The sequence below is a fragment of the Oxyura jamaicensis genome, chromosome 13 (assembly GCF_011077185.1).
Source record: "Oxyura jamaicensis isolate SHBP4307 breed ruddy duck chromosome 13, BPBGC_Ojam_1.0, whole genome shotgun sequence".
Classification (NCBI taxonomy): Eukaryota; Metazoa; Chordata; class Aves; order Anseriformes; family Anatidae; genus Oxyura; species Oxyura jamaicensis.
The window spans coordinates 10,504,316-10,528,735 of record NC_048905.1 but is presented as its reverse complement, the minus strand read 5'-3'; the positions used below and the strand labels follow the sequence as shown (position 1 = coordinate 10,528,735).

Sequence of the window (24,420 nt, the reverse complement as noted above, 5' to 3'; positions counted from 1 at the left end):
GCTCTCCCGCCTCGGACTACAAATCCCAGCGCGCCCCGCGGCAGGCGGCCGCTTTCACCGCCCGGCTACGGCAGGCGGGAAGGGCCGAGCTTGTGGCCCTCCCCGCGAGCGCAGCCATGGCGGCCGGGCCTCCCCCGCCGCTGGAGCCCAGCGGGCTGCCCGTGTTCCGCGAGGAGGGCTTCGCGGACAAGTTCCTGCGGAAGACCCGCGAGAACCCCCTGGTGCCCCTGGGTGAGGGCCGGGGGGGGGCTGTGAGGGGCGGGGGGGCGCTGTGGGGGTGGGGGCTGTGAGGGGTTGGGGGGAGGCTGAGGGGGGGCTGTGGGGGGGGGGCCTTGAGGGGTTGGTGAGGGCGGGGGGGGGGCTGTGAGGGCTGGGGGGGGGCTGTGAGGGGGCTGTGAGGGGTGGGGGGGGGCTGTGGGGAGCCTGCAGGGGTTTGGGGTTAGAGTCGGGGGGAGGCTGCGGGGGGAGGTTGCAGGGGGAGGCTGTGAGGGGCTGGGGTCCGGGGGAGGCCGTGAGGTGAGGCTGCAGGATTTGGGCTCGGGAGAGGAGGCTGGGAGGGGAGGGGCTGTGCTAGTGTTCGGTCAGGGGTTGGATCTCAGAGGTCTCTTCCAAGCTAGGTGATTCTGTGAGGGGAGGCTGCGGGGGATTAGGGGGAGGGGGGAGGCTGCAGGGAGCACCAGGCTCCATCCCGTCTCCGGTCACCTCCTCTCCCCGCTGACGCTGTCCTTTTGTCCTCCTCCGCAGGCTGCCTCTGCACGGTCGGCGTGCTGACCTACGGCCTCATCAGCTTCAAGCGAGGCCACACGCGCCGCTCGCAGCTGCTGATGCGGGCTCGGATCCTGGCCCAGGGCTTCACCTTCGCGGCCCTGCTGGGGGGCATGGTGGTCACGGCCATGAAGGCGAGGAAGTGAGAGCCTCCCGCGGGGTGCTTGCGGCGCGTTGGTGGAGCCGTGGGGCGTTGGAAACGCGGCCAATACACCCGTCATTAACCTGAAGCTGGGGCCGTGGCGTTTCTTTATCTCGTTTACCCTCCCGGAGCGCTGACGGGCTGCGTCTCGCCGAGGCTGTCCATCCCCGCCAGACCTCCTGGCGCTGTCACAGCCCGGTGAAACCGTTTCCCTCGTCACTGCGGCAGTGCTCTGTGCCGAGGTGTGGCGTTAACCAGGCTGCACTTAAAAACCCAAAAACGTGTGAGAGATGAGCCGCTCGGGTGGGAAGGAACAGCTCTGTTGGTGCCTCGATCCCGGCAGGACGGAGTTCACAGCCAGGGGGTGAGCTGTCTGGGGACAGTGCTTAATCTGTTCGTTTGCGACCGGTGAGCAATAAAGTGAACTGCAGCCAGGCTGAGGCTGACAGAGGTTGCAGAGTGCTGAGGAGCCAGAGGAGAAGTAAGCAGTGCAGGAAGAGGTGGGAGCGGTGCTGCCGCCTCAGACGCGGTTAGGCAAGCGGGACACGGACGTGCAGCGCCTCGTGAAAACAGCTTGGGAACTCGGATCCCCAAAAATCGCTGCCGTCGGTGAACAAGCACTGGTTGGTCCCGCCCGGGGAGCTCTGGTGCCAGTGGGCCTTGGCAGGGGCATGGGGGAGGCTGGAGCAGAGCTCGGCTCTGCTCACCCACCAGAGCTGACTTGGTCCGTGCAGGACCAGCTTTCATCAGCGCCAAACTGGGTGAAAGGGGTGAGCTCCTTTCGGCTGCCTCGCTGACACCTCCAGCCCGGGCAGCTGCAGGCAGGTGTGTGTGAAGCAGCCACGGTGCAGATCCGTGAGCCAAATCCCTCGGCAGCCCCTGACGTTCCCTGGCCGGCTGGGGAGCTGCTGGATGGCTGCGGTGGTGCAGGAGGCTGGGGAGCAGTCCGGCTGCTCTCGACACGCCAGGACAAGCCCAAACACTCAGCTCCCTGTGGGCAGAGCAGGCTGCTGCTCTCCTGTCCTGCTGCTGCGTGGGCCAGCTCAGAGCAAACCCTGCGGCCCTTCCCCTCAGTGTTTTTCCTGCGGGATGAGGTTCTCCCACGGCACAGGTGTGGGTTCTCCTAAACACACATGCGTGTAGCTGGAACAAAGACACCACGGCCCCGTCGGATCAGTTTGGAGATGTTGGTTTATTGTAACGGGTGATTTGAACGGGCACATAATACCGAAGCCGAGGGGATGTAGAAGAGCTGTGGGCGCTGCTCCCCGAGGGCTGGAAGCCCCTGCCCAGCGCAGGGGACGCAGCAGCCAGGGCTGCAGGGCCAGAGCGCAGGGGGCTGCCGGTCCCCGGGAGGCAGCCAGAGGCGATTCAGCTGCTCTGCAGGGAAAGGCGGCCCCGGGCAGCTGGCCCCGGGCATCCCGCACCTGCATCCGTCCTGCCCTGCAGCAGAGCTGCCGACACGCCCTGGGGTGCAGAGCAGGAGGGACCAGCCCTGCGGGAAGGGGCCCGATCCCAGCACAAAGCACAGAGTTACTCCCTGCGCACCCCCTCCCCTTCCCCCCCCTGCTGCCAGAGATGGTGCCGGTGTTCTCCAGGCCAGGCAAGGCAGCCCCACTGCTGAGCCCCGGGCTAAGGGGTGCCAGGTCAGCCCTGGAGGGCTGTGGCCAGAGGGCAGGCAGCCTCCGGGTGTGTGGCTGCAGGGCAGAGCTCTGCACGCTGTGCCGGTGGAGCAGGGCTCTGCAGCCAGGCTCTGCCAGATGACTGATGGGCTTTGCTCCGTGTTCCCCCGGCCCGCTGCTGCACGCCCTGCCCAGCCAGTGGGGCGCCCTTACGGGGTGGGAACAGGACCAGCATCCTACCTCTGCGTGCAAAGCCACTGGGAACCGGGCCGGAGAGAAGCCGGAGAGCGGCTGCCCGGCTGCAGACACGTGCACGTTGTTCTCTGCGCAAGCCTCAGCACCAGAACTCGGCCCGATCCTGCTCCGGGCCCCTGGGTTAGGGAGCTGGAGGCTCGCCCTGCCCCACAGCAGCCGGACCTCGCTGCCTGCTTCCCTGCAGCCACACAGCCGGCAGCTGCCCCCCGAAAAGCAGGGGAAGGAGCAGAGCAGAGCCAAGGGCCCCCAAAGCCTGGCACCCCAAGAGGCGGGGGCCTTGGGAGAGGGACAGGGAGCGCCCTGCACTCCTCTCCTGTGGCCCCATCCCAGTGCCTGGCACCGCAGGGCTGCCTGGCACCAGGAGCCCCGCAGGACAGGCCACAGACAGCACAGCCGCAGCTTTGGGGTGCCCATGCTCGCACTCCTCAGTTCCCACCAGCCCCGTGGCATCACCTGGGCTCCCCACGGGATCTTGTGGTGTGGAGCAGGGCCTGGGCTGTGCCCCCAGCCCCTCAGCCCTGCTCTACGCCCCGCGGGAGGGCAGAGGGGAGCCAGGGTCCCTCCGGGAGCTCTGCCTCGGGGCTGAGGCAGGCAGGTTTGCTCCGTGGGCGAGGTGGGGAGCACCGAGGGGGTGTTCTCCCTCTCACGCAGCCAGGCCCCCGGGCGCAGCTCAGCCTGGGGGATCCCCTTGCTAACTCAGCTCTGCCGCCCAGCGCCGCTTCCCGGGGAAATGCCACAGTAATAAATATGTGTAAAAAGAGACCGACGCACCTTTAAGCAAAAGGAAAACCATGGGGAGAGTTACAACCACTGACTGGAGAGCGCGGCCGAGGAGCAGGTAGGGCGGGGGGCCCCTGGTGGGCTGCCCCCATGAAGCCCCCCTGTCCCGGCGAGCCTGGCCGTGCCCCGCCGCTGCGGCAGCTAGCGGGACAGGGGCGTCTGTTTGAGGGAGATGAGCACCGAGCGCATCCGCGAGACGTCCTTGCTCTGCTTGCTGCTCTTGGGGTTGAAGTCGCAGAGCTGGGCCACCTTCTCCCACTCGGAGCCCGGGGTTTCCTCCTTGGACTCTTTCAGGAACGCTTCCTCCGAGGCCCTGCGGAGACGTTGAGGGTTGTCGGTGGCAAAACCCCTTCCGAGGAGACCCTCCCCTCCCTTTGGGAACCCGTCACGTCCCCAGTTCCTGCCCCGCCGCTCCAGCTGATGAGCTCAGCACCCTCCAGGATCTGGAGACCCGAGACGCTCGAGGCTGCTGCCGGCTGCACTCACCAGACACCGTTCACCCAAGGACACTGGTGTCTGCCCGCTCCCAGCGCTTCTCCACCCTCGGGGCTGTCCCCAGAAGGCCCCAGACCCCACAGCTTCGCCTCCTCAGCCAGCCCTACAGGGGCAATTCCGAGAGCTCCACTTTCCTCCTAAGCCTCCAGCATTTGGAGGTGCTGAGCCGCAGCGTCCTCCCCCTGGGACCTCGCCAGAGCCCGGCACCCCCCCGCAGCCCCCTCCCCCTGACTGGGCGAGCCCAGCGCTGGGGCTGCGGACCCCGATGCCGCCGGGCACCCAGACCCTGCGGGAGGCGCCCAGACCCTGCGGGAGGCGCCCAGACCCTGCGGGAGGCGCCCAGACCCTGCGGGAGGCACGTACACGTAGCCGATGACATCGGCGTCCGGCTGCTGGTAAAAGGCTTTGTCAGCGATCCTACCCCGAGGCGCAGACAGAGAGAGAGCGCGGAGCAGACAGGCAGGCAGAGGGTTAGAAAGAGAGAAACAGAGAGGGGGGTTAGCGTCCTCCCGCACCGCGTCGCCCCCGGCACCAGAAGCACCCGCAGCATCCCAGCCCTGACCCGAAGCAAGGCCCACGCCTGGACAGGAGGCCCCGAGATCCTGCTGTGGCCACCAGAGCTGCTCGGTGTGCTCAGACCTCTTCCCCGGGCCTGGCAAAGCGCTGGTTCTGCAGGGCTGAGCCCCGCTGCGGTCACAGAGACCCCCCCCCGGCCCCCCAGGAAGGCAGATCTGGCCGCACACCTTGCCCTGCCGCAGCCTCAGCCCCGGAGCCCGCGCTGACCCCGGCGTACCTGTTGTTTGCCCGGTTCTTCTCCATCTGCTCGTTCTGACGCAGGTTCCACTCCTCCAGGTCCTTCTTGGCCTTCTCGCGCCACTCCTGCTCGGTCACCTTCGATGCCGCATCTGGGGCCGGGGTGCGACAGCTCCCATCAGACAGGCTGGCAGCCCCCCGACCTGTCCCCACTCCCCCCCGAACGCCCCCGCGGAAAGGCAGCACCGCCTCCAAGGAGGGACAAGTTTTGGCACAAGGCTCCTCTCGGGTGCGGCAGGGTCACCGCCAGGCAAAGGGCCCCGAGGAACCCCGGTGCCACCCCCCGCGGTGCCACCAGCGCGGCCACGCGGGGCTCGGCTCTCACCCAGCTCCTCCAGGCGCTTCTTCTGCTCCTCCCTCCACTTGCGGATGCTCTCGGGCTCCTGGGTCAGCCGGTCAGCCTTGGCTATGGCCGCGTAGGCGTCCGTGGGGCCGTTGGACTCCTGCAGGATGCAAGCAGCCCACCTTCAGCAGCGGCTCCCCCCAAGCAGCCGGCAGCACGGGGCCGGGCTCCCGGTGCTCAGCCACGATGGGTCGGGCTGGTGTCAGTGCCCCGCTGCACTGCTCCCGCTGCTGTCCCAGCGCTGTCCCCGGGATGAGTGACGTTACGGGCTCCTCACAGGCTCGGCCGCGAAGGACAGGAGGAGCCCAGGCGAGGCAGGGCCCCGGGAAGGCCCCGCTCTGCAGGCAGGAGCAGCTCCAGGCCCAGCACCACGCTCAGCACCTCTCCTAAAGCCTCCCGCTGGCCGGGACACCCAGCCTGACGCGGCTCAGCCACGGGATTAGGGCTCTCCTCCGAGATCCCCGATCTAATTAAATCTGTCCTGTCTCTGCCATGATTAGGATTAGGCAGGGGCGATGCCCGTGCCGCGCCGCTGGGCACCACGCGGGGTGAAGGAAGGGCTTGTAGGGCGCTGGCACAGCTTCTGCAGCCTGCACGGCCTGCCTTCAGGCTCCCAGGGGAGCTGAGACGCAGGCAGGCGGTTCCCTGAGCCCCTCCTGGCCACGGGGAAGGGGGGTTGGTGGGAGATGAGGTGCTGCTGGGCTCGGCAGCGAGGCCACGGCCACGCACCAGCACGGCGAGTGCCCCACGGCAGCCCTGGGCTGGATCTGGGCTCCGCCAGGAGATGCTCCCAAACAGCCCAGAGGGCTTCCAGGAGACACCCAGGAGAAGCAGGGAGTGGGAGGGGAACGGAGGACATGCCATCTCCTCTTAGGGCCCAAGCACTCCTTCAGAGCACAGGCCACCTGCAAACAGGTTTGGGGCAGGACCGGACACAGCCAGGGACCAGCATGGGTTAGACGGTTCCTAAGCCTCTAACCCCAAAGCTCGGGCTGTGGCAGCGGAATTGGATCTCCTCTTCGGAGCAGGGGTGAGAACAGAGCAGCCAGGACCCCACCACGAGACAGACACAGACTTGCAGGAACACCACAGCTGTTCTGGGGCCGGCGAGCACAAGCAATCCCGGGGGCCGAGCAGCAGAGCGCTGCCCCCCCCTGCCCACCTACTCCCCCCTTAGCACCACGGGGCCAGAGCAAGGGGCTGGGAACTCACCTGGAAAACATCTCCGTTGACAGTGGCTCCCCCGTTCTGGAAAGCAGCTAGAAAAAAAAAAAAAAAAAAAGGAAGAGAAAGATAAACACAACTGTGGCAGCTGCAGGTGAAGCCAGGGCTGGTGCTCATGAAGCGGTAACAGATCCGGGGGGATACGGCCGTGCCCAGGCACACCCATCGCCACAGCCCCACACGTGTGGGCCGCCAGCTGCAGATCCCACGCTGCCCTGAGCAGTGGACACCGGCAGAGCCACGTGCTGGAGCTGACGTTAGGGCCAGCAAGGTGCCAGGGCCCACAGCCTGCCCGGGGCAGCGGGGGGAAGGAGGCAGCGAGCTGCACTGCCCGCACTGCTGTCAGAGCCCCTGACCCTGCTATCCCCTCCCGAGCTGCTGCTGTAGGCAGCGTGGGGTCTCCTGCCAGCCTCGAGGAGCGGTCTGGGCCAGCGCCTCTCTCCCAAGACAAACCTTTCTGGGCATTTTATGTCTTTATGGCGTTTTCACTGCTTTTTTCTTTCTTTTTTTTTTTTTTTTATCTTATCTGAAGATAAGGGAACCTGTCCCAGGCGCGGGGCTGGCGGCAGCGCTCTGACTGCAGGCAGACAACCTGCCCGCCCCCAGCTCTGCCAAAGGCAGCGGCTGCCACACACGGACACGCACACGGGCGAGCCGGGAGCTGCCAGCCCAGCACCCGGCAGAGGCAGGGCAGCTCCGTGCCCGCGACAGGGCCCACCGCGACACCGCAGCGCTCTGCCCGCAGGGAGGAGGGCAGGCAGGCATGGCGGGGTCCTCAGGAGCCCGCTCAGGGGGAGCGAGCGGCAGGGTTAGGGCCGGGGGTGAGGGACCGCGGACACCCGCGGCTCAGGTACAGCCCCACGAGCTGCACGCCGGCACCACAAGGCGAGCCCCAGGGTGCTCGGCTCCCTGCTGCCGGGCAAAGAGGCTTGGAGAGAAGCGCTCTCCAGGCCCTGAGCGATGACCAGGCTCGACCGCAGGACCTCGGCTGCAGGACCTCGGCTGGCTGCAGGCACAGGGAGACTCAGCGCAGCTCCGGAGCAGCTCGAGCAGGCACCGTCCCCGTGGTGCTCGCCCTGCAGCTCCGGCTACACCCAGCCCCAGCCTGTCTGACTGCATTTATCACCGGGCTGTCGGCCTCTCTCTGGGCCAGCTGTGACTCTGCAGGTCCCCGTGGGCGGAAAGGAGAAACCACTGCAACGGAGGCAGCAGTGGAGGCCCCGTGGGCCTGCCGGCGTTAGAGGAGGATCGTGGCAGCAACGCCCTTGTGCTCATGGGGACAGGAGACCTCGGAGCTCCTGCTACCTACCCAAGGCCCTGCACGGAGGCAGGAGATCAGGATTGGCACCTTCCACCTGCATGGCCTGCGATCACAATGCCCACGGTGGAAATGCCTTCCATCTCGCCACCTGACTCATTCTGTCAGGGGGTTCAGTGACGGGGCCGTCCGGCCAGACATGGGTGTCTCCACCCGGCCCGGTTCCCCCCGCGCTGCCCCGAGCCGGGGGCACTGAGACGCGGAGGCAGGGGCTCTGTCTGCCTCACAGAGAGCAGCACAGGGGAGGAACTGCCCCCCAGCAGCAACCCCAGGCTCGGGACTCACCCCGCACCCTGAGGCTCGGGGGAACGCACCCCACGTCCTGGTGCCCAAGCCCCTGCCTGCCCATCGCAGGCACAGCCCCGACCCAGCACACGGGGGGCACCCCTCACTCCCCGGGGGTGCCGAAAAAAACACCGGGGAACCCCAAACCCCCCCCCCCCCGGATCCCCCCCGGGACGAGGAGGGGGCTGCCCGGGGCCCCGGCCCCGCGGGGTACCCGCGCCCCCCACACCCGGAGCCCTGCGGCCGGGGGACCCGGGGCATGGCGGCGCTCACCGGGCTCCTGCGGGGCCGCCTGCCCGGGGGTGGCGGAGGCCGCCTCGCCGTCGGCGGGCCCGAAGGCCTCGTCGTTCTCGATGCCCGCGATCTCGCTCTCCTGCTGCGCCAGGAAAGCGGCGGCCGGGTCCTCCTCGGCGCCGGCAGCCTCGGACGAGGAAAAAAAACCGAAGTCGTCGGCCATGGCCGGCTCCCCCCCAGCCCCGCTGCCGCCTCTCGCCTCGGCTGCCTTCGGCTCGGCCCCGGCGGGCCCGGGCGGAGCTGTCACTGCGGCGGCGGGCGGGGCGGCCGCGCTGACATCAGCGCCGGGACCTCCTCCCTCCTTCCCTCCCGCCGCCGGGAGCCGCTGCGGAGCCGCCTGGGTCCCCCTACGGGCTCGAGGGGCCGGCGGCCGCCGGCTCGGGGCGGTTCCGTTCCCCCTTCACGCGCGAGGCGGCGCCGGGAGGCGGCCCCGGGGCGGAGGGCGGCTGGCGGCCGCCATCTTGGGTGTGGGCCTCGCCGCCGCCATCTTGGGGGCCGCCCGCAGCCCGCCCCGCCTTGCGGACGTCTCCGGAAACGGCCGAACGGCTTTCGGCGCTCTTCGGAACTCTTCGCGAGCCAATCAGGAAGGACCGAGCCGGCGAAAGCCGCGGACGGGCTTCGGGTTTTTCCGGAGAGTTCCGAAAGCTCTTCGGCTATTTCCGGAAAGCGCTCGTGTATTTCCGGCGGCTGACGAGGAGCGGTTCGGCTTCCTAGCCGCGGGGAGGGAGGGGGGGAGGCAGCGCCGCCGACGTCATTTCCGGCGGGTGACGGAGCGGCGGGTCAGAGGCGGCAGCAAAATGGCGGCGCCTGAGGAGCGGGAGCTGACGGCGGAGCAGACCGAGAAGCTGCTGCAGTTCCAGGTGCGCCGCACCGGGCACACCGCGGCCGTGCCACCACCGCCGGGCCTTAGCCGGCCCCAACCGGGCCGGGGAGAGCGGGCGGGCCCTGCCCGGAGCGGGTGCGGGGGCGCCGGGCCTGGCCCGAGCCGGGGCCGAGCGGTGCCCGCCCGGTGCTGGCGGCCGTGAGGCGCTCCCCGGGGCTCGCTGAGGGTCCGGCGCTGTGCCCCGTGCCTGTTAGTTGGGGAGGCTGCTCCGTAAGCCCTTGCCCCGGCCATTTTGGGGAGAGAGGTTGGGAATTGCCCGTCCTGGTCCCCAGGGGTGGGTGCGGGACCTTCCCGGGGTGTGCGGAGGTAGCCAGGGCTCCCGGGGGGGCCGCGGCTTCCCGGAAACTGCCGCTGCCCGTCTCGGTCCGGTGGTACCTGCTGGGGGGTCCCCTGGGGGCTGTAAGGATCCCATCTCTGTGTAACGCGGGCTGCGTCGCGCAGCCTTTGGTTTGCCGGGGTCTCGGGGCTGCGCAGCAATTGAATCGTTAAAAAACCCCTACCCCAGATGTGCTTAGTGGGGAGAGAGCTGCCCCAGAGCTGGAGTACTCAGGGGTGCTCGGTGGAAAAGTAATTAAGCTGTTAATGGCCAATTAAAATTATCTGCAGGTGAGCTGGCTTTGTCTCTGAATTGTGAGGTGTTCTGTGGTGTTACCCAGCCTGAGGTTTTCTTCTATAAATACGCCATATTTCCAGAGCTCTTTGTCTAGCTGTTGTTGGTTCCTATTGATCTTTAAGGACGTATTTTGGATTTTTTTTTGTGCCATGTGCCTCTAGTTTATACTGATTAAAGGGCCTTCAGCGGCATCCAGCCCTGCCTCTGGTGGCAGAGCGAGGTGCAGGTGCTCCTCATCACCTTTATCTTGGAGCCAGGGGGACTGAGCAGCCCCCTGAAGCCATCAGCGACAGCATTCCTCCATAGCCTTAGTGTTGGGAGATCCCGTCAGCTTTTAAAGAGATCCCCTCTAAAGCTTTACTGCAAATTAAGCTCCTTGGGTGATCTTAATTCTCGGACAGATGAGGTGCGACAGCTTTGCCGACTGCTTTCCCAGCATTGCTGCTTCCCTGCTAAGTGGATGAGTTTTAAGCCGTTGCCTTGCGCTGCGTGAACATGTGCACACGCTGCCCTCCGGCTCTCACTGCAAGCTGTCACAGCTCCTCTTAACCTACAGGATCCGGACAGATAGGGCCAGCTGCACTCCTCAGTTTCCCTGTTGCTATTTTCGAAGCCCTGTGGGCAGCTGTGAACCTAAAGAATGCCGTGCGTTTCCTCCTGCTACCTGGTGTCGCCACGCGAGCCGGCTGAGGGCTCGGGAGGAGGGATCCTGCTCTAGCCCAGTTCCTGGAGGGCCCTGGCTGGGAGCGGTTGCAGGCAGACTGCAGAGGGGAGAAGGCTTGTGGTTAGGAGATGGCTGCTGCCCGGAGCTTGGTGTGAAAGATGCCGTCCGGAAGGCTTTGACACCAGGATCCCGTTGTTCCCTCTCCTGGGGTGTAGGGGCTTAGCTTTCCGCAGGGCTGTGCGGTGGCTGACCTGACTGGCGCTGCCTTTGTTACCCTCACACCTGGCTGAGAGGGGCTCAGGGGCGCAGTCCTGCTTTGCTCTTTGAAATGAGGGAGGGTAAATCCTCCCACCTGGAAACATGCGGGGGTTTGTTGTCTCCTTCAGCTGGCTTCCATTAAACAGCTCCTGCTCTTTGGAGAAGATGGCTCTGGCTTGCAAAAACCATGTGTACCTTGCTGCTGCTGCAAAGCACTGCTACGGTTTGTAAACCCTGCGGGGATTTAATCCTAAGTGTAAAGCTCACTCTGAGAACGTTTTCTTTGTGAGGCGTGATCACAGTAAGTAACCTGTGCAGCGTTCTGGGATGCGGAGGGTTGCGCTGCCGCAGAAGGCACATTGGTACCGTGTAAATAGAGCAGGAGGGGGATTAGGGGAGAAGGCAGTAGCAGAAGGCCCTCAGTGTCACAGCTAAATGGAGAGCCAAAAGGGAAGCACGGAGAAAGCTGCAGGCTGTCACTCACGCAGCGAGCAGGAGCTCTGCTCGGAGATGCCCCTGTCCTTCGCAGTCAGCCTGCTTGGGCTGCGGGCGGCCGCTCCCGAGGCAAGGAAGCGAGTGCCTGCTGGCCTGCTCCTGGCGCGAGTCAGCCTGGCCACGGTGCTGCTTACACACGTGCCCGCACAACTTAACTCCCGGCCTGCCTTCGTCCTGCTGGTGCTCGCCTGGTGCTCTCTGGTGGCGCTCCCCTCAGTACTCGTGCTGGTGACACTGCTGGCTTCCCGCAGATCTGCCGGGGGTGGCCCAGTTGTTTGCCACCCGCGGTTAGCGAGAGCTTAAAAAATCCCAGTGTGCAGAGAGGATGGGGGAAATGGGGAGTAGAAGCGGCCAAGCTCTCTGGCAGGCTTGAAGCCTCCCATTTGCTGCCGAAGCCTTGGCTAATGTGAACGAATAAAGGTATCTAAATCTTCATCTGTCAAGGCTTGATGAGCTTTGCATCTGTAGAGAGAAACTTGATGTGAGCAGCTTAAGCAGGCTGTGCGATGCAGCTCCGCTGGGGGGTGGAGGAGACAGCACAGCAGCTTCCGTGGGCTCCGTTATCGATCCGTGCCCATTACTTCGGGCCGACGAGCTGGGGCGCTTCGTATATGCTAACCTAGAGTAAGGGGGTTGGTTGCAAAGGAAAAAGCTGGTGCTCAGTGATCTCTGATTTCAGCTGGGGAAAACAAAACGCTCAGGGCTGGAAACATCTCCCCTTCGGAGAGGAGGGGGAAACAAGGCACTTCCCAGATGTGTCCCGCTCTGTGCATCAGTCAGAGCCCTCGTAAATGCACTTAGTGGAACAGGCAAAGAGCAACTCTCAGCAGGGGCTTCCTGCTGCTCCAAGGCAGATAGTCTTTACCCCTGGCAACCCAGTTCTCTGGAATCTGGCAGTGGGTGGGGAGCTAAGAGCAGTGCCAGTCGCAGCCCCGTGGATCTGCATCTCGCGTGCTGTGTTTCAACATCGGAGCGGGTCTGAGGGAGCGGTTTCGTAAGCGCAGCGCCCGACCTTCGTCTGCTCGGGGTATTCCTGTCGCTGAGGGGCGGGATTGTACGTCTCACTGCTGCAGGGGGAAGACAACTTCAGCCCTCCGAGCAGCATCTCAAAGGTGAGGGGTACTGGAGCTTCTGCTGGGTGTAATCAGTTTGTTTTGGAGCAGTCTTCTGCTTTGTGGGGTGCGTGTGAACCTTCCCGGTGCTGAAGCTTCCTGGCATCTGTGGTGCGTGATGTTCTGTTCCAAATGCTGATGTTGACTGTTGAGTTTGGCCCTGCACTCCTGTGAGGGTTTCTGTTTGAGAGCACTAGTTCAGTAGGATTAATTTCGTTCTGACATACAGGGATCTTTTTATCCCTGCCTCTAAGAGGTACGCTCTCCGAGGGAGCTGATGAGAGGCTAGCAGCGAGCCTGTCGGTTAGGGGCTGGTGGGCAGATACCGGCTGTTCCCTGCACCTAACCACGTGGAACACACGCCCCTTGCTGGGCCTGAAGAGCAGAATGCCCCCGAGATCTGCCAGAAATGCCCCAGGTGGCATGGGCACCGTGTTGTTCCCAGCCTCTGATCTGCTTCTGTGATGAGGTGAAGCAGTAAGTGCAGGAGGTGCTGAGATAACAGCCCGGGGGCTGCTTGGGGTGCCAATGCCCGGTATCGGTGTCTGCCAGCGAGCGGTGCCTGTGCCGGCAGTTGAACTGCCTGGGGGCCACCCCTTGTGGGGACAGGGACTTGTCCCCAACAGATGTCTTCCAGAGCATCCCCAGCTGCGGGGCTGCCATCTTAGGGAGCTCAGGGAGTCGTGTGCCACTGGGCGGTTGGCTGCTAGTGCCTTTACCTGGGGGGGGGGGGGGTCTTATTTACCCGGGGGGGTGCTGCACAAGGAGGGGATGTTCCTTTGTGAAACCCTGCTAACGGTGCCCAGCAGTAATCCTGGCACTTGGAGGCAGGCGTGAGTTTCTGAACCTCCAAAGTTTGGGGAAGGCAGCAGAATTGGTGGGGTGTTAAGGAGCAGTGGGCAGCGACTCCCAAGTCTTTGAAATACACACGTGGTGCCTCCGTTGTTAAAACAAACAGAAGGTGCCTGGGATTTACTCAAGAGGTCCCTTTAAAAGGCCTAATAAGTGCTTTCTGTAGGAGTTCTAAGGTTTAAAATGCTGAAGTGAAGCACATCTTTAAATATATTTAAACCCAAATCTTAAATAATTAAAACTGACTTACAAACAAAAATGTTCTGGCAGCAACAGCCAGGCGTGTGGAGCTTCGTTCTGCCTGTGAATTCACCCTCTGCAAGGCCTTGCAGTACCAGCGTGCTGCTCAACGCGTACCACTGGGCACTGACCCGCGGTGCTTTTTGGTGGCTGCAGATACGGAGCTGATCTCGGTGACACCGAACAGCCTGGTTCTGTACCAGCGTGACTCTCCCAGGAGACTGGGAGAAGGGAGGGATGTGGGCAGGCTTGGTGAGAAGGTAGCCGAGAAGTGCTCAGAAGCTCAGAGCGAGCTCAGGGCCCTGAGCAGGGCACTTGTCCGTGGGGTGACTCGGGTGGAAGCAGCGCGTGGAATGGCCGAGCGGGGGAGAGGGAGGGATGGGTGCCCCGTCCGCCAGTGGGATCCCAGTTCAGGGCGTTAAATGGTGCTTGTCAGCACGGCCTCAGAGGTTTTAAATGAAGCAAGAAATTGGGAAAATGGGCAGAAGTAAGTGGGAGTGCTAACCGTGAGTTGGAGCACAAGTACAATGGAAACTGCACACGAGGCTTTATGAAGTTCCTGCTCTGTGTTCGGCTGGCACAAGCCGCGTCCCGCAGAGACGCCACGCTGTGTGACGGGCAAGGGGAGCAGCACTCCCTGCTCCTTGTCGAGTTCCTGCAAGGCTCAGGTCTTAAATCCTGCACAGAACTGTGTGTGGAGCCGGCACGGCTCTCGTGTGGCTCAGTTCACACGAGCCCTCACTGTCACAGCACGTGGCAGCCCAGCTGGCGTGCATGGCTGCGGTGAGGCGCCCGCTTCAGCCCTGCGCTGCCGAGGGAGCTGTGCCTGTGTTAATGTGCACCAGCTGGCCAGGGATGTGGTCATGGGCAAGGGTGTCAAGACAAATGTAGCAGGTGAGAACATGGAGCCTCAGGGACCTGCGGAGTTCTCGTCAAGAATGCCCTTGCTGGAGAAATTGTCGTATTTAATCAGTGTCATATCATGAACACTTCCTGAATTTGTTACGCTGCTCCTGAGGGTTAAATGAGCCCTGACGTTGCTGCTGCTGTCTTGTATCTGAGTTAAATAATTGTTTCTGGAAGTGTATTTTTTTTTCCAGTTGGGTAAATGGAAAGGCAAGAAGACTTTACTCTTTGTAACTTTAAAATAAGAGCAGTTCCTTCACATCTGCCTTCTCTAACGGCAACTTGAGGTCTATGGGCATGTTTGGTTTGTTTTCTGGTTGAGGTTCTGTCTGCGTTGGGCAGGACTCGTGTTCTAGGGAATATTGTGTGCTTCTGGAATGTGCTGCCTTCAGTAGTGCCTCTCTTGTTTTGGTTTTAGTTTCTGTTTGTGTCTGCAGCGAGTGAAGCAATGGGCTTTGTGAAGCAATGGGCTCTGGGGGCTTCTGGAAATGCTTTGCCCGCGTCTCCCAAGGGCGTGCTCTGAGGTGACGTTTGAGGGCACATCCTGGCACGTCCTTCCAGAGCTGAACTCACTGGTGACACTGTGTTAGTTTCTTGACCAGGCTGAGCGCAGTTGCAGGTAGGTGTTGTGTGCTGCTGGGAATTGGCTAGTGGGAAGAGTGCAAAGACGTGTTTGACACTGTGTGTCCCCAGGTTTGGGTTAGCTCAGCCTGCTCTCTTCTCAAGTGACAGCTCTTTTTTAAGAGCTCTGCTGTTACCTGTATTGCAGTGTCTGTGTTCTTGCCTAGCAAAGAACTGTAAAATAAAAAAAAAAAGGAAATAAAATAATCAAATCCCGTGCTTCCCTGGCACTCATTTGCTTTTGTTCTCCTTCCTTAGGACCTGACCGGCATCGAGTCCATGGACCAATGTCGTCACACACTGGAGCAGCACAACTGGAACATAGAGGTACTGCTTCAAATCCACCTTGGGGTGCTTCCTGAGTACCTGCACTAAACGAGCGGTGCGAGTGGGGTTCCTCCCAGTTAGACCTCATCTGTTAACCCCTGAGCTTGCACTGGTAACGTTTTACAACAGTATCTTGATACTGCTAGAGAGCTGGCTTCGGCAGTACGCAGCAGAGTCCTTACAGCTGCAAACACTCGCTTGCCTGGCACGGCACCTGCCTGCAGTGCTATGTGCAGGCTGCCATGGAGGTTTTCCATGCAGAAATGAGTGCTGGTGTTTGCAGATCATGATGAGGTACGCTTACGGAGGGCTCTGCGTCTGTGGATAAGTAATGCCTACTGTTAGGGACCAAAATAGTTTAAAAATATATTTATAAATAAAAAACCTGCTATCCTTAAATGTCTGAAATGTTCCTTTGCTCCTTGTGTTAAAGGCAGCTGTACAGGACCGACTGAACGAGCAGGAGGGTGTCCCAAGTGTCTTTAACCCACCCCCATCCCGGCCGTTGCAGGTCAATACAGCTGACCACAGGATCTACAGCTACGTTGTCTCAAGGCCACAGCCAAGGGCAAGTTATCTTACAGTGGATTTTGCCTCGCTGCTTTGTTGTTCACAGAGTAGCCAGTGTGCAAGCAGGGAAAGGCGTTGTTTTCTTTGTGTGCTGTTATCTCCTTTCTAAAAGGAGATTTTTTTTTGTCATCTCAAAATACAGTGTAGAGCTGTTCCTTCTGCCTCCGGTGTTACTGCGGGTATTTTCTCCATGGTGTAATTCGCAGTATGAGACCTTTTTGTTTCATAGAACATCCTCCTGTGACGTAGTAAAGCTTCTGTGGGGTTCAGTTGGAATGGAGGCAGTGATGGCAGTGATGATCTCATTCTTTTTAGACCCCCACTCCCAAAAAAGAATACTCAAGTATTCAATTCCTTCCATTCATGTTTCAGAAGTGTGCATGTGCCCTTCTAAGACTTGGTGTTATTAATCCTTCTGTATAGTTAGAAGAAAAAAGGGCAGAGGAAAACTATGGCTTTTAGAACCAGTCACTGATGGCAGTCTTCAGCAGTGACACGTTGAATTCTGAATGACCCCTGTCAGTCACTCACTTTGAGTTGACTTCTCCGAAGACGTGAGATGTTGCTGAGTTTTTTTTGTGCTGGGTAAAGCCTCTGCTACTTCCCCGAATGCGTGTTTGCTGGTGGAGGGGTTGCTTTAGCAGGCCCGTTCCTGCATTGGAGACTGTTCTGATTCTTTGTTTGTAATTGCAGGGCCTGCTAGGATGGGGTTACTACTTCATGATGCTTCCATTCCGATTTACCTATTACACATTACTTGATATATTTAGGTAAGTATTTTTGTGCTGACTCATGGATCGATTGCATCAGGGCACACGCTGGCTCAGATTTGGCTGTACCTCTGTCACTTGAATCTCTTTGAGTCTAATGACAGATTTCTCTTTCCATTTGTTTGCTCAACCGGCTTTATCTGTAGCCTTGTAAAGTTCCTGCAGTGCTTGGCAAGAAATAAATCTTACTGCAGAGAGCATGAGTGCTCTGTGGCTCTGTAAGTGAAATATTTAATTGGAATTTGAACTTCACATGGCTTTACAATTTGAGTGCCATGCAAAGGGGACACAAAAAGCAGTGTCAAACTGCGTCCTGTTGGGCTCGGCTCCAAGTTAACCTGTCCTGATCCCTGCATGTTACTTGGCAGAGCCTGAACTGTCGATGCAGTTGCCTTTTCCCCTCTGGTGTCTGTAGCTGCTCCTGCCTTTACTGCCCCAAAGGGCCAGTTCATCTTGTCTCCTTGTAGAACTGATGGAAGAGGGAATGCTGAAAAGTATGACTGTCAAGCAGTCCTGCCATCTACATTGGTTTGGCTTCTTCCTTTGTGGTATTATTTCTTCCCTGAAAGTCCTTTGAGTGGGGCTTTTCTGTTGCAGTATCAGTTTGGAGCAGGTGGCAATTTGGGATGTAATTATAAATGTTTGAGGGGTTTGTCTGACATTTTTCCTTGTTATGAATGCCAGCGATGGTCTGTGGAAAAGAAAATCCTGTTCTGCAGCAAGTCAGTAAGCTGAATTCCAGTGTCCTCTCCTTCCTCCCTAGGTTTGCTCTGCGGTTTATACGCCCTGATCCTCGTAGTCGGGTCACTGACCCCGTGGGGGACATTATTTCCTTTATCCATATGTTTGAGGAAAAATATGGGAGGATACACCCTGTCTTCTACCAGGGAACTTACAGCCAGGTCAGTGTCACGTGTTGGTGCCGAGGTACCGGGGAGACGAAGCGTGGGGATTGTGCTGGATGGGATCAGGGCCTACGTGGCAAAACCGCTCTTCATCAAAGTCCGGTGTTTTTTGTCTCCGAACTCCGTAGCAGGGTATTGGAGAGCTAGTGAGCAAGTGTGTTAGAAAACCAGTGTGTGCCAGGCTTGATGACACGCCAAGTCTGCAAAGTTGGAAAGCAAAGCTGCTCTGACTGTTCCTCGACCGTCTGTGTGGCTCTGTAGCCAGCAGCTATTCTTTGTAATCCCGCCTTTGTTTTTGTAAACTGACGTGGTGAGCCAAAGTCTGTCCTTCTGGTCACCAAACTGGGATGGACTGCCCGGGCTCGTGTATCATAACGCAACTCCCGAACTTGGTGCAAGACCTCAAAATTGAAAGAGGGAGCTACGGAAGAAGGAATGTGAGGTGAGAACTGCAAACGCCAGGTCTGGGCTGATGCTCTCTGAGGAGACATCTCCCCGGTGGCACCTCTGCTGCAGCCTCTTTGGACCTGGCCGGGAGGAGGAGGGCCTCCAGCCGAGTGTCCCAGCAGGCAGTTGGACCAGCTCTGCTTCCCGAGTGCCACAGGAGGTTGTGGAGCCTGTATCTGTTCCACACCGCAGGGATGGAGCGTGCTGCCTCCACAGCTCTTCTGGGCCCCTCCGTCTTGCCTGGAATCCAAACTTAGATAACCATGGAAAGGGCTGGGCTACTAAAGCTCAGTGCCAGTAAAACAGGGAGCCCATTCTGCACTTACTGAAATGCTCTGGGGTGGGGGGAATCCAGAGGCTGTAGATGCAAGAAGTTTTGGTTTTGTTTAGTTGGGGCCTGCAGCATCACTGAGTTGGCCTTTTTTTTAGTAGCACTTTGATTTGATGTGGTCTGAAGATTGCACCCCGTACAAGCTGCAGTGGAAAGCTCAGCCTTACCTGCTGTGAGCCTGAGGGACGAAGGAAAGGGGGGTTCTCTGCCAGCTGAGCCTGGCGGGGAGGCCCGGGGGGCCCCCAGCTCCTGTGGCTGTGTACCCGGCTCTGCTCTGAGCTCAGTGCTCTCCACATGCTGAAAGGAGTGGGGGAGAACAAGGGTTGGGTCGCAAGGTCTGGTAGGCTCATACTCCACTTGCTGCTTCCTTAAAACCAGTTTGTGGCAGAGTAATGGCTCAGGTAAATGTTGCTGAGCTGTCTCGTGGGTGCTGCCTTCCCTCTAACTAGGGCCCCTGTAACTGTACCTCCTCTGCTCTTCTGCTAAGGCACTGAATGATGCCAAGCGGGAGCTGCGCTTCCTGTTGGTTTATCTGCATGGAGATGACCACCAAGACACAGATGAATTCTGCCGGTAGGTAGGAGAGTTTTCCAAATCGTGGTCCTCGGGCTGTAAACGCAGGTTCACTGATACGATCTCTTCTCATCCCCCAGCAATACGCTGTGCGTACCTGAGGTGATCACCCTCATAAACACTAGAATGCTCTTCTGGGCTTGCTCAACCAATAAACCAGAGGGATACAGAGGTGAGTGTGTCCTTCCTGGGCTTTACCTTACAACAAGCCAAATGCTGGCAAATTTACGTGTTGGAAATGTTCTGGTGGTTTCTGTGCAAACAGACGAGGTGGTCACGAGACTGCATGGGGAAACACATGCTGGTTTGTGTGTGATGTCTCCGAGGGCCTGTTTGGAGCTGGGGAATACCTCCTGCTCTTAACCTCAACTGTTCCCCATGTTTCTGGGCAGTCCTGGTTGCACATTCTTTGCTGTGGGCATTCAGGCTGCTTTCAGTGGCTTGGTAATGGGAGCTGGTGGGTGTGTGCTGAGGATTAAACAGTGCAGAAACAAGTAGCTAACTAGCAGTGCTCTTAACACTGCTTTGCCTTTTGCCTGGGGCCAGGAGTGACTTGTGAGGTGCATTCTTTCCCTCTGTGAGACAATCATCTTTACTCCACGCCCAGTCTCCCTGTCTCCTCAAAAGTCCACAGTGAGGTCTTGTTAAGTACTCTCTTTCCAAGGCTGCCGATACCTGGCACTACCTGGCACAGCAGCGTGCATGGTAGGGATTTGGCCCAAATGGAGCCTTTTCCTAGAGTTCTGTTCATGCCTCCCGTGTTTTTTCTGACCTCTCCGGGTTCGTGACAAGAGGCTGGGAGTTCTGCTCTTAAATTTGGATCGTTCCTTTCTTCATAGTTCTGCTACCAACACCTTGAGAGAATGGCTTTCTAAGCCAGCATGCTTCTCCTTCATGCTGTTCCATTGCTGTGATACTTACAGTTAGGGAGAGATACAGCATAGAAAAAGGGGTGGGGGGGATCGGGGCCTCATTTAGTCCGTGGGGTGCTCAGACTGAGGTCGGAAGGCTCTGTCCGTAATGATGGCTCTAAGCTGTGTGACGTGCTGTGCGTGTTTGGAGGAGGTGGTGGTCAGCTGTAGGGAGGGTTTGCATGCCATTAGTCGTAGATGAAAACCATGAACTTAAAAGCCCCTGACCTGCTCCATTCCCTGCCTCCAGACAGAGTCTGCCTCTGGCAGAAATGATCCAATTTTCTTCTGGAATTCCGGGAGGGACACTTTCCCCGTGACAGTACCTTCCAGAGTCTGGCCATCCTTCATAGTAGCAAGTGTTTAACCTGGGTTTCTGCAGTTTAAAGCCAGGGCATCTTGTCCCATTCCAAATGGACATTTGAAGCAATTTATTTCCTTCTGCTCACATTCAAGAACCTTTTTAGGTACTTGAAAGCTTTTTATCCGCTCTCTGTCTATGCTCCAAGTCACCTCTCCTTGCTCTGACTTAGCAGGTTTGGCTTGGCAAAATAGAGGCCTCTTCTGCCTTGGACGAGGTGGTGGCTGTGGAGGCCGCTTTCCTAGGCCCTTGGTGACGGAAGTATCCGTGCTGTAACCCTTGTTGATCCTTCTGGGAGGGATGATGATTGTGCCTATCTTCCAGTCTCTCAGGCTCTGCGAGAGAACACGTACCCGTTCCTGGCTGTGATCATGCTGAAAGATCGCAGGATGACGGTTGTAGGGCGGCTAGAAGGCCTCATCCAGGCTGATGACCTCATTAATCAACTGATATTCATCATGGATGCCAACCAGACGTACCTGGTGTCTGAACGCCTGGAAAGGTATGGCAGGCTCTGAGCTCTAGCGCGGCAGGTTCTGCTCAGCCCCTTCCTCCCTCCAGATGCCACACGTAGGTCAGCGCTCCAGCTCTGTAACGCAGCCCGTGGTCTCTCCTCTTCCCAGTGGGAGCACTGGTCTGTAAATTCAGGACCCCCGGTAGGCGGGGAGGTGGATGTGTTGCCCATCCAGGCCTGCTACTGGAAGGTGAGGCTGACTGCTCAACTCTTTGCCACAGCTGGAGCAAACCTTAAACCTCCGGTGTGCTGGGGCTGCAGGAGAGCTGCTGTCTGCAGCCAGCTGGTGGTCTGGTGGTGCTCCCAGGCTGGCAGCCCTGAGCCTGACGGCACTCGCTGCATTGCTTCTAAAATGTACAAGGAGTTACCTGACGGAGATAAAGCCACGAAGCGTGTCAGGTGTGGTGCTGAAATCCCAGGCACTGCTCGTGTGGTGTCTGTCCACTCCGTCAGGCTGCAGTGGGTACGAAAGCTTTTTGTTTAGTTCTCTGCCGCCCAACCTAGGGAAACAGTTTGTGTCGTAGGGGCTGTGGAGACTCAGCTCGCCTTCTAGGAGCGTGTGGTACTCTGAGGCATTACCTGCTGTGTGTGCTCTCAGGACTTTAAGGCTGTACCTGTACCCTCGGGTCTGCCCTCAGCCTGCCCTGCTTTCACTGGGGGGCCTCCTCGCCCTGACCACTCCCTGCTCGTGTTTATAGGGAGGAGAGGAACCAGACCCAAGTCCTGAGGCAGCAGCAGGATGAGGCGTATTTGGCATCCTTACGTGCAGACCAGGAAAAGGAGCGCAAGAAGAAGGAGGAACGGGAGAGGAAGAAGAAGAAGGAGGAGGAAGTACAGCAGCAAAAGCTAGCGGAGGAGAGACGGCGGCAGGTGAGAGCAAACTGAGTGCTGGAGAGGCTGCTGTGCTCTCCTGGGTGCTCACGGTGTGTAGGAGCAGTGCCTGTAGTAGGGCTTTCCTGTCAGACTGGAGTTGCTCGTCTTGCTTGGGGCTTGCATGTCCTCCAACCTGGAGTAGCTGCGCTGCGAGGGACAGCCCGGTGCACGCCCATTGCTCCTCTGCTCCCTCTTTACGTTGCAGACGCTGCAGGAGGAGAAGGAGCGGAAGTCAGAATGCCTTCCTCCTGAGCCACATCCCGATGACCCAGAGAGCGTTAAGATCATTTTCAAGCTGCCGAACGATTCCAGAGTGGAGCGGCGATTCCACTTCACACAGTCATTGACGGTGAGCTTGGGGCAGAGCTGACGGGCTTCCCAGCATGGAAGAGGGTTGAGAAACTCTACAGGTGGCTCACCGAAGCTTTGGTTGCGTTGGCCTTTGCCAAATGATGACCTTTGCCTAGAGCCTTAGCAAGCAGAATCCTTCCTGGGTGAGGACGGGTGTTTTGGACCTGGCCTCTCCAATTTGGAAGAGAAAGATCACAGGAAAAAATAGAACAAATATGCTCTTCTCCTGAAAAGCTGAGATTCTTGTCACTCACTGCCTGTTAAATAGGGGTATGGGGAGAACCAGAAACCGTACTCCCCAGGTGTTCTGTGACAAGTGGAGCTTCACGCACACTAATAAAATGGCTGTATTGCCTACAGTGCGGCGATGGTGCAAATGGGCTGATTTACCCCCAGCCTGGCTGTGTCATCGCTCCCCGGGCTGGCAGTTATTTCTGTGCTCCTTCCCCAGGTGATCCACGACTTCCTGTTCTCCCTGAAAGAAAGCCCTGAAAAGTTCCAGATCGAAGCCAACTTCCCTCGCCGCGTCCTGCCCTGCCTCCCGACAGAGGAGTGGCCCAACCCGCCCACGCTGCAGGAGGCCGGACTCAGCCACACGGAAGTCCTCTTTGTGCAGGACCTCACGGACGATTGACACTTTTCCAGAAGACACAAATTGGAAGAGAAATTCATATTATTATTATAATACAATATTTTTTTTAAAAAGACTGCGTACAAACAAGGGATCAGAGACCACATCGCCTGTGCCAGCTGTGCCGTGCGCGCGCGCTGGCAAGAGGAAGTGTGTGCACATCCTCACACACCCCTGTACACAGCCATCCCCTACACTCGGAGGGCAGAGAGGGAGGGGAGCGGGTGTCGCCCCTCCGCCCTCCCTGGGGAAGAACAGGAATGGCAGCTCTCGGTAATTATTGCTTTTATTGACAAGAATAATAATAAAACCCCAACAACCTGACATCTCGTCAAGATTCGATCCTCTGCTGCTCCTGACAGCCAGAAGACCAGGCACCTGAATGTGCTGGGAGTGGGGTGGGGGAAAGGGCTGGACAGAATCTCTTCAGCTTCCCTCTGTGTATAAATACCTTTCTTTTAATATTTCTCTTGCTTTGTAATGACCAAAGGAGAATGGGGTTGACTATAGTATTAACTTTTTGATAAAGAGCTGGTTCGATTCTTACCTGTGTGGGATCTTGCCCAGGGTTCTTAGCCTGCATAGTGAAATAAACTCTGCCTCTAGCATGTCTGTGCCCGTGCTTCCTGCTCGTGCCACACACAGCGTGCTGCCCAGCTGAAACTGCCCTGGGGAGGGGGTTCCAGCTGCTGGGGGTCTCTGGCTGCTGCTCGGGGGGGATTTCCTCAACTTCTGGCCTGCTTTGGGGCCAGCTCTTCACTTAGTTATTTTGTGACAGCTGCAGTGACAGTGCCAGACACGCGGTACCGGGGGGGAAGGCAGGGCTGGGGTTGCTGCTGTCCTGCCTGGGTGGGGCATGAGTGCCATGAGCTGGGGTTGGGTGGGAGAGCTCCCCTCCCTTCCTCAGGGACAGCCCTCCTGCATCCAGGTGGAAAAGGACAGCCAGGATGTGGTGTGAAGGGTGGGTACAGGTTTCTGATCCCCAGGAAACTTTGTCAGGGCAGCTGTGAAGGGGAAAGTAAGAGGAGCCTCTTCCTTCCCTACCTCCCAGTCACCTGCGGGGACAGGTGCCTGTGGTTTTTTGCTTAAGTACAGTGCCCATGTCTGCATGAGACGCTGAGGGAAGAGGTGGCCCCTTCAACCCCCGTCCCGCTCACATTTCTGAAGGGTTGGACCCGATGATCCTTGTGGCTCCCTTCCCTCTCAGCATATTCCATGCTTCCAAGTGTGCAAGCTGTCCTAAGGCGGCCCCCTCCTCTGGTGCCTCCAGCACCCCGCACACCCCCTTCGTCAGGGAGAGACCCCCCCCCTTCCTCCCGGAGGAAAAGCTGTTCCCTTCCTGGCCACAAAGCCCCGGGGAGCAGCAACCCTGGGGTGCCAGAGATCCTGTCCCGCTGCCCCAGCCCCGCTGAGCTGGGGACAAGGGGACGTGGGGACGCCTCCGCCCCCCGGCCCACACCGAGACAAGAGCCGGGGCACAGCGCCTTGGTATACATCATACATTTATTAGTGAATATCCCTCTCAAAATCAGCCACAACATTAAAAAAAATAATGATTGCACTACTTGGTCAAGCAGAACTAGCAACTTTCATTTTAAAAAAAGTACAAATCTGTTAAAAATTTCAATCAGTATAATACACATATATATAATACAACATACTAGTTATGTTAAATGCTACAAAACCAATATGATTCCAATGGAATGGAAAAAAAACAAACACTTTTAGAGCTTTAAGAACCTTTTTTTTTTCTATATATTAGCCTTTTTTCAAATACATATATATGGGAAAAATGAGGTAACTGTAAAATGTGCAAGTAACAGAGCAAAAAAAATTATATATATATATTTATATATATATATATATATATATAAAA

At 58.8% G+C, this 24,420-nt stretch overlaps 3 protein-coding genes across 5 annotated transcripts; 2 read left to right on the top strand and 1 right to left on the bottom strand.

Moving 5' to 3' along the window:
- Nucleotides 1–65: 65 nt before the first annotated feature.
- On the top strand, nt 66–10,741 carry HIGD2A (HIG1 hypoxia inducible domain family member 2A). Its single transcript, XM_035338527.1, has 4 exons — nt 66–231; nt 745–925; nt 2,559–2,570; nt 10,730–10,741. The coding sequence occupies exons 1-2, from the start codon at nt 117–119 to the stop codon at nt 909–911; spliced, it is 282 nt and encodes a 93-aa protein (XP_035194418.1). The 5' UTR covers nt 66–116; the 3' UTR covers nt 912–925; nt 2,559–2,570; nt 10,730–10,741.
- On the bottom strand, nt 3,535–8,661 carry CLTB (clathrin light chain B). 3 transcript variants are annotated; one of them, XM_035338516.1, is made up of 8 exons: nt 8,628–8,661; nt 8,316–8,505; nt 6,428–6,474; nt 5,198–5,315; nt 4,853–4,964; nt 4,423–4,476; nt 3,652–3,877; nt 3,535–3,618 (listed from the first exon to the last, which is right to left on the bottom strand). In XM_035338516.1, the coding sequence occupies exons 2-7, from the start codon at nt 8,497–8,499 to the stop codon at nt 3,706–3,708; spliced, it is 687 nt and encodes a 228-aa protein (XP_035194407.1). In that variant the 5' UTR covers nt 8,500–8,505; nt 8,628–8,661; the 3' UTR covers nt 3,535–3,618; nt 3,652–3,705. The 3 variants fall into 3 exon arrangements, with proteins under 3 accessions (XP_035194407.1, XP_035194410.1, XP_035194409.1); XM_035338519.1 differs by having other exon boundaries at nt 8,316–8,513; nt 8,628–8,656; XM_035338518.1 differs by lacking the exon at nt 4,423–4,476 and having other exon boundaries at nt 8,316–8,513; nt 8,628–8,656.
- FAF2 (Fas associated factor family member 2) lies at nt 8,726–23,152 on the top strand. The gene is made up of 11 exons (XM_035338482.1): nt 8,726–9,196; nt 15,239–15,307; nt 15,741–15,875; nt 16,571–16,647; nt 17,411–17,549; nt 18,818–18,903; nt 18,984–19,075; nt 20,500–20,677; nt 21,388–21,559; nt 21,768–21,911; nt 22,365–23,152. Exons 1-11 carry the CDS (start codon nt 9,134–9,136, stop codon nt 22,545–22,547), a joined length of 1,338 nt encoding a protein of 445 aa, XP_035194373.1. The 5' UTR covers nt 8,726–9,133; the 3' UTR covers nt 22,548–23,152.
- The last annotated feature ends 1,268 nt before the right edge of the window (nt 23,153–24,420 follow it).

What these genes read in the sequence shown, in the direction of transcription:
- HIGD2A (XM_035338527.1), top strand. Translation starts at nt 117, where the DNA reads ATGGCGGCCGGGCCTCCCCCGCCGCTGGAGCCCAGCGGGCTGCCCGTG. An exon ending in GAACCCCCTGGTGCCCCTGG is followed by an intron (nt 232 to 744) that starts GTGAGGGCCGGG and finishes CCTCCTCCGCAG; the next exon opens with GCTGCCTCTGCACGGTCGGC.
- CLTB (XM_035338516.1), bottom strand. Translation starts at nt 8,499, where the DNA reads ATGGCCGACGACTTCGGTTTTTTTTCCTCGTCCGAGGCTGCCGGCGCC. An exon ending in AAGAACCGGGCAAACAACAG is followed by an intron (nt 4,477 to 4,852) that starts GTACGCCGGGGT and finishes GCCTCGGGGTAG; the next exon opens with GATCGCTGACAAAGCCTTTT. An exon ending in GCCGATGTCATCGGCTACGT is followed by an intron (nt 3,878 to 4,422) that starts GTACGTGCCTCC and finishes ACGTCTCCGCAG; the next exon opens with GGCCTCGGAGGAAGCGTTCC.
- FAF2 (XM_035338482.1), top strand. Translation starts at nt 9,134, where the DNA reads ATGGCGGCGCCTGAGGAGCGGGAGCTGACGGCGGAGCAGACCGAGAAG. An exon ending in TAAACCAGAGGGATACAGAG is followed by an intron (nt 19,076 to 20,499) that starts GTGAGTGTGTCC and finishes CCTATCTTCCAG; the next exon opens with TCTCTCAGGCTCTGCGAGAG. An exon ending in ACTTCACACAGTCATTGACG is followed by an intron (nt 21,912 to 22,364) that starts GTGAGCTTGGGG and finishes CTCCTTCCCCAG; the next exon opens with GTGATCCACGACTTCCTGTT.